Source organism: Pseudorasbora parva, chromosome 12 (genome assembly GCF_024679245.1).
Source record: "Pseudorasbora parva isolate DD20220531a chromosome 12, ASM2467924v1, whole genome shotgun sequence".
NCBI classification, from domain to species: Eukaryota; Metazoa; Chordata; class Actinopteri; order Cypriniformes; family Gobionidae; genus Pseudorasbora; species Pseudorasbora parva.
Window position 1 is genome coordinate 35146478 of NC_090183.1, and position 8199 is coordinate 35154676.

The following is an 8199-nucleotide window of genomic DNA, read 5'->3' on the forward strand; positions in this document are numbered from 1 at the left end:
CTATTTCAATTACTTTATTAAAGTAATGTAACTGATTACAGTTGTTTACTTTTTGAATATTTCAGTAATTTCCATCACTGGAATACATTTTTATCACTTGCCATGGTGGCAAGGATGTAGACTTAAGCTTTCATCTGCAATTCTGGATTGATGTAATTGCAGATGTGGTGCACTGCAAATTCAAACAAAAGAACCAATCAAAAGCATAGCTTTACTAAACGGCCTTTAAATGGCAGGAGGCATAATGCACATCAAAAACAGACAAAGCAACAAATTAATATTATTCATATAGTCATTTTTCTCAAATAATTGCATGTCATCTCCTCATGATGCTGGTCACCTCTGGTAAAATCGCCCACATACTCAGTAGAACAGATCCTCGGAACAGAACAGTATTTTCTCACTAGATATTGTAAGGTCCATCCGTTAGCCCAAGAACAGAATCTAACGGCCTGGTCGAAGGACTTCTGCGTGTAAGACTTTTCAGCATTTCTGTCAAATTCAGTATAATTTAGTGATATCGAATTTCAAATCTGACTCCATTAATAACTCCAATTCTATTTGACTTCGTTCAATTTGTTACGTTTGTAACTTAACAGCTGATCATAATCTTAGTTGTGATTTAATTTAGATCGTTGATTTCTCTTAGTATCTCATCTTCAAATATTCGTTCCTCCATGAGACCAGGAGTCGCTCAGAGGATAAGGCTCGCGAAATTAATTAATTAATTAACTTGCGGGTGCAAATTAGTCAGTTCTGATATTTTAGAGGATTGAAGAGTGAACTATTTTATCTTTAAGTTAGTCGCACATGCTTACTCATAACAACAAGTGTAATTTGAACCATAGTCACGAGAGCTGCAACTTATTAATAACAGCGACAGTCAAAAATCAGATTGCCCCTCATGCTTAGCGCCATGCTCCAGTTCATGGGGTCCTCTGTATGAATCTGTCCTGACAGAAAGATTTGCGAAAACTACTACAAACTCCTAGCCTAGAAATCTAGACGCACCCTAGCGGCAGCAAATCTAATCTGCCGAGAGTGTCGTCTAGCAACTCTCAATACCCATCTGAACCGTAATCGCCAAACTCTTGCCGGGCCAATCACATCGTGTATAGAGTCGGTAGAGAACCATCTTGGGACTCGTTTATGAAAGAACCGTTTATCCGCCCCTCGGATTGAGCCCTGTCAATGGTGAGTTTCCAGATCAAATATCTTGATGTGGGTCTGGCTTGTCAGGCTAGTATGTTTTAGGGAAACTGGAGATTAATCAGCTCCAACCTTGAAGAGACTGTGTATCTCTATTGACTGCGCAATATTCTGTGTTACAGTTTAGTGTTGGGAAGGTGTACAATGGATATCGAGATCGGTGAACTTGTTGTTCTGGGCAAGCTGGTGCCTGCTCTAGACCTGAAAGGTCACTACAGGAAAGCTTTAACACGTGATCTATGCACACGTGCATTCTGATTAACTGACAATGTGTGGAAATTTACCATGACTGTTCATTTTCTCTGAGCCAATCAGAATCATCCACCTAGCAGTAATGACGTGGATAGAAAACAGTATAACTTTTTGCTTTGGAGCTGAGTGGTTGCACAGCAATCACTCTGTTCAAATCACCAAGCAACGAAAGAGATCATTCCTGCTTGTGGAGAGGGCACTTTCAGTGGGTTTGCCATCCTAAAAGAGTGCACAGTTAAGTACAGTGAAATTGCCCTAAAAGAGCAAGTACGGTTGGTAAGCATCTTTTTAGTTCTGTGTGTTTTTGGATGAGGTCGTTTCCTGTTTTCATCTGTAGGCCATGATCACTGTCTCACATGTCTGGGAAGTCACGCCTGAAAAATCCTCCCTCACATCTCCCCCTCACCTAGCCTAGAAATCTAGACGTACCCTAGCGGCAGCAAATCTAATCTGCCCACAAGTGTCGTCTAGGAACTCTCAATACCCTTCTGAGCTGTATTCCTCACAATCTGGCCGGGCCAATCACATCATGTATAGAGTCGGCGGGCGGGGCCATAATGACGACGGCCGAGTTGCGTATGCGTGCTTCTAGTAAACACAGAAACTGGCAAACGGCGGCGGTCTTTCGAATCAGCTTTGACCGCGACTCTGGAAGACTTGGAGTTAAGCTTTTCTCTGAGAAAAGAACAAAGAACAGCACTGAAGTCATTCTTAAAAAGGGAAGATGTGTTCGGAGTTTAGCCGACAGGATATGGCGAATGTTTAATCTGTCAGCGAGCTCTGTTTCACCTTCGTTGCTCTGGTTGGTGTAGTGCTATCCTATCGCGTGCAGAGGGCGTTTGAAAGACAATTGTTTATCCCGCCCCTCGGATTGAGCCCTGTCAATGGTGAGATTCCAGACCAAACATCTTGATATGGGTCTGGCTTGTCAGGCTACCCCTCACCCCTATTGACAGAAAAGAGAGAGAGGGAGATGTGAAGGAGGATGTTTCAGGCGTGACTTTTTACTGCGCCAAGTCAAAGTACTCTCAAAAGTGCTATTCCGCCATACATATAGTTCCATTTTAAACTCGCTAAGAAAAGCGACACATTTTATTTTGTGTCATCATACTAGGTCGCTCAACTATCTGTGTAACTGTATTTAAATAGCGAAAACGTGGAGGTGTTTGGTCGCTTCTAACTTGACCTCTGTTTGGTACCATAGTGAATGAACTGGGCTTAGTGGGCTAAGCTAAATGCTATCAAAATGTCACCGCACGTCAGAGAGATTAAAGGGGTACTTCAGCGCTGGGAAGATGAATCTGTATTTAAACTGGGTCATCAATGCAGTAGAAATGTGAAATTATTTTTGAATTTGGTGCCTTCTAGACTGAGAAAAGACAGAAAATGTATTTTTGTCCCATGGGGATGAAAGACTACAATTCCCAGAATGCTTCGCTGCCCTGTGAGGCCATTCCCAACACCACCAACTTCATTACTGTGACTGAGTTAGAGAAGACACTATAATTAAAAACTGAACGTGTCTGTTCAATATAATGAGTGAGTCACCGCGCGAGTATCACAGCACTGAGCACTAACTGCAGGAGTGATGAGAGCTGAGGTAATCGCGACTACATTCGCGGCATACATTCACAACGCCAGTTCAGTCTGGCACGCGTTTCAGTTCATGCCTTTGCAAGCTTAACTTTCATAGAAATGAATTTGAGAAGTTAAAAGACTTACATTGCTCACCATAGCTCCGTTTAAATGATCCTGTCTGCAAGCTGAGCTCTCTCTGCCAGCTGAGTGTTATCTCCCCATCCCCCATGCGCAGATTCAAAACATGCGGAAATGGCTCCCTCTGCTGGCTGTAGTCTTTAGCCTTTGGGCAAGCATTCCTCCTATGATGCAAAAATCGTCATTTTGCATCATAGGAGGAATTTTTCCAGAAATAAAATGCATAAATCTCTCGTCTCAGGGAGATATGAGGGGGGAAAGCACAATAATTTGAATATTCTCCAGGGTTTCTACTGATACAAAGCCATATGCTAATCGCTGAAGTAACCCTTTAAGTGCACGCACTGAGACGAGAGAGGTATGTATCAACTCCTTTTAGTTAAGGGAATAACACAGTTTAATATGAAAATGCGGTGGAGTATCCCTTTAAGAACATTTTTACTGCACCGGCATGGACTAACACATTATGCTGAGTTGTCTGGGCTTATTACAATTCGCTAATGGATCCAGTGTCAATGCCATCATTTCTCATGAAGTGAGAAACACAGAAATGGGTGGGAGGAGTGAGGTACAAGAAGGGATATGAAGAAGTGTGATTCTCATTTTCACATGCCAACTTATTGGCCCAACACACAAAGGGAGTCGCATGTGTTAATAAATCCTTAGGAGGAACTGAACATATCACCAATTAAGCGGGGTGATTTTGTATGACCATGTGTGAGAAAATGTCAAATATGTCCCAATATTCATTTATCATTATGGACACCAGAGAGTAGTAAAATGTGTTAGGTAGGACTGAAGGCAATCATAGTTATAATTGGATGTAATTGGATGGTTATTATAATACACAAAATTGGAGTAGCTTCAGGAAGGGGCATAAACAGGGTAATGCATTATTACTGAATCAGCCAAAAGATGAGCAACACTTCCTTTACACATATTAAACTCTTGTGTAAACCTTGTCAATTTTGAATAGTCCCCTAAATCGGTTCAACCTTAAATATACAGGATAAAGTAGCAATATGCTCATTGGATTTATAAAATTAACTATGTAAAGATGAAAGATTTGAAATTCAGGTTTTCTCTCACTACTGCATGTGATGCCATCCTACATGCATGCGGGTGATTCAGGGAAAGTGATGCATCATCTTTGCAAAGTTTTCATAAACTGGTCACCTTGGGTTAAATTTTCTATGAGGACACAAAGTCTGATGAATGCTCTGTAAATGCGTACACTTTCAATGACCACTGACCATGAGGCAGACAATTAAAGTTTCTTTTTGAAAAAAAAGGGTTGTTTGAATGGACAGAGGTAGCATTCAACCACTACTTTCTCCTTGATCTAAAGACTCAAAGGTGTGTTTGTGAGCGAGTATGTAGGTGGACGAGGGCTGGATGCAAGCTGCCAACAACCTAGCTGAATGACATTGAGACAGAGTGCAAACAAACAAAATATACACAAAAATAATTGTAAATGCCATATTTGGATGTAATAAATAATATAAGAAAAAAATCATGATGACGATAGTGAGTTTTAAAAAAACAAATCAAAGTCTGCACATGCACTGAAGATCTGCATTCAGTCTCTCATTTTAATCTGACAATGTTATTTATATAAAAGTAAGAAATACAAATCAACATTTAGTTACTGAATGAGACCAGGTATAAACTAAAAAGTTAGAGTGAGAGGCTCTGTGTGTGTGAGATTGTGAGAGTTTATTTGCGTAAGCGGAAGATGTTAGGTGTCATTCACCATTGAGAAGCACTGACTGGACTGTAGTGAGTGTGGGTGTACTTCCGAACTGTTCTAATGCTTCACGTCCGCTTCAGCAAACACATGCACACTTTCTCACAAATACAAGAACAAATCAGTCTCAGGAGAGCGAATGATTCTTACGTCCATTGACAAGTCTATCGGAAAGTAATCACTTGTTTTGATGGTAATGGAAATGTTGAGAACTGAGGGAATTATTTGTCCTAAATGCAAACAACTAGACTTAATCACTTCAAAGTCCCGTTTTCCAGCTCCACATCCCTTCTGTAAATCCGGCTTCAAGAGGACTGTAGCGCGTTGGTGTATCATTAAGAGCTTTCCTGCCTGCTGAGGAATCAAAAGAGAGAAATAAGAATAATTTATAAAACTAATTATGCTCTAAAATGTTCGAGGCTTCGTTATGCAAATTAATTTAGTAGGAATTCCTTTCTAAAAAAAACGAATCTAATGTAAAAAGACTAACAAAAGTAGAATGTGTTTTGTGTATGAGTGAGTAAAGAAAGACTTTTTTTCTCCAGAAAGAAATTAGTGGTGATTAACCACTGTTGTCATGGTGACTATGTTAATTGTCTTTCATTTATTCATCTATTTTTCCTTTTTTTCATTAACACAACATCAAGTTCACTAGTGAACTGTTAAGAATGGAGGCATCTGATGGCAAATGTCAACAATAATTTTATCTCAGTCAGAAATATATATAATATATAAAAGATAAGCAGATTGTGCAGCCACCTAGGTGCATATTACTAACATGCCCTTTAAATAACACCAAAAATAATGCACTACTGACTTTAGATCAAGTTTGAGTTGATCAATAGCGCAGTGGTTTACCGTTTTCAAAATGTGCTGTCACACAGAAAAAGACTGTCTGCCAAACACTTTGACATAAATACAGTGCATCCGGAAAGTATTCACAGTGCTTCACTTTTTCCACATTTTGTTATGTTACAGCCTTATTCCAAAATGGATTGATTTCATATTTTTTTTCCTTGATTATACATACAATACCGCATTATGACAATGTGAAAGAAGTTTGTTTGAAATCTTAGCAAATTTACCAAAAAATTAAAAATGGTAATATTGGCTGTATGCTTAAGGTCATTGTACTGTTGAAAGATAAACCTTGAGGTCCAGAGCGCTCTGGTGCAGGTTTTCATCAAGGTTATCTCTGTACATTGCTGCATTAATCTTTTCCTCTATCCTGACTAGTCTCCCAGTTCCTGCCACTGAAAAACATCCCCACAGCATGATGCTGCCACCACCATGCTTCACTGTAGGTATAGTATTGGCCAGGTGATGAGCCGTGCCTGGTTTCTTCCAGACATGATGCTTGCAATTCAGGCCAAAAAGTTTAATCTTTGTTTCATCAGAGTATTTTGTTTCTCATCGTCTGCGAGTCCTTCAGGTGCCTTTTGGCAAACTCCAGGTGGGCTGTCATGTGCCTTTTACTGAGGAGTGGCTTCCGTCTGGCCACTCTACCATACAGTCCTGATTAGTGGAGTGCTGCAGATGGATGTTGTTCTGGAAGGTTCTCCTCTCTCCACAGAGAAATTCTGGAGCTCTGTCAGAGTGACCATCGGGTTCTTGGTCACCTCTCTGACTAAGGCCCTTCTTCACCGATCTCTCAGTTTGGCAGGGCGGCCAGCTCTAGGAAGAGTCCTGGGTGTTCCAAACTTCTTCCATTTACAGATGATGGAAGCCCCTGTGCTCATTGGGACCTTCAATGCTGCAGAACATTTTTGTACCCTTCCCCAGATATGTGCCTCAATACAATCGTATCTGTGAGGTCCACAGACAATTCCTTGGACTTCATGGCTTGGTTTGTGCTCTGATATGCCCTGCTAACTGTGGTACTTTATAAATACAGGTGTGTACCTTTCTAAATCATGTCCAATCAAATTAATTTATCACCTGAGCTCAATTTTAAGTGTCATTGCAAAGGCTGAATACTTTGCAATGACACTTAAATTCTATGTGATTTTAAGGTTTATATTTTTTTAATAAATGTGCAAATATTTCTAAAAAAATTCTTTCAGTTTGTTATTATGCTGTATTGTTTGTAGAATTGAGGGGAAAATAACTAATTTAATCCATTTTAGAATACGGCTGTAACATAATAAAATGTGGAAAAAGTGATGTGAATATTTTCTGGATGCACTGTAACTTTTTTGTAAGAATATTTCAGAGACTGTATTTTAAATCTAAGCCTTGCTTTAAAGCCACCTAAGTATTCATCAATCAGGCTCCTACAGATCTTAATCAAGACATCACCTTTAGATAAGCTTTGTGCTGATGAAGGACATATCTGAGATGGAGTAAATGGAATGGTCAGTATAGATGACTCATAATCCCACTGGATAATAAGCATTGAACCCCCAATCACACGTGTCCTTCTGATTCAAAAACCTGCTAAACCTTCTTTAAATGAGTAACCAGAATACAAAGCAAAAAACCTTGTCCATTTGGCATCGTCTGATGCCATATTCAGCTTGTATAACCTAGCCTACTCTTTAGATTTTCATCATGTTTTTTTTTTTTTTATTAAATCATTGCTTCTCAAATCTTAGAGAAGAAAATTAATCAATTATGTGCATAGGTTTAAACAGATTTTTCTGATGTGAAGCTCAAGAGAAGATGAGGTGTGAGTTGCGTGGTAATTGACCACACAAATACGTCAAGACTCTGGTGTTAATGACTTTGCGTCACCAGGACATGTTAGCATCGTTATTTAGATCGTATTGGAGAGCCAGCTTGATCAAGAGTGTGTGAGCGGAGCGCGTGAACACTACAAATAAAGGAACGCGCGCACCTGCGAGCCTTTACACAGCTCTGAAGAACCTGAACATCACCCTCCTGAATACCAGCTCATCCCAGTGTATTTTAAAGGCATTGTTACTTCCCGTTTTGTGCAATTATTTTAGATTTATTACAAAGTTATTGTTTTGTATTATATACGCTAAATAAAGTTTGACGCAGGTGGAGTGCAGTGGATCTGAGCATGTCCTGCAGTTGGTCTCTCGTGCTCCTCTCCCATGTGGTGCTGTTGCTCGCGAGCCCGGGACCCTCGAGCTGTGCGCGTGACTATCCATCATCATTTACAGTAAGTAGCCTACATGTAAAATCAGCGACTCTTATCAAATGATATCGTTCGTTTTCTTGACGGACGGTGTTCTGTGAGAGGAAGTGAGTTTAGGGGCTAGTTGTCACACTATTTTATTCCAGTGAATAAAAGTCACTAGACTAGGCTA

At 40.0% G+C, this 8199-nt stretch overlaps 1 protein-coding gene across 1 annotated transcript in view; it reads left to right on the forward strand.

Moving 5' to 3' along the window:
• The first annotated feature begins 7630 nt into the window (after positions 1-7630).
• The window catches only part of tac3b (tachykinin precursor 3b), a 3703-nt gene continuing 3134 nt past the window's right edge, over positions 7631-8199 (forward strand). Inside the window, exons 1-2 of the mRNA XM_067460002.1 lie at positions 7631-7837; positions 7928-8051. Of these exons, the coding sequence (XP_067316103.1) occupies positions 7950-8051 (102 nt within the window). The 5' untranslated portion in view covers positions 7631-7837; positions 7928-7949. The remainder of the gene's footprint in view (positions 7838-7927; positions 8052-8199) is intronic.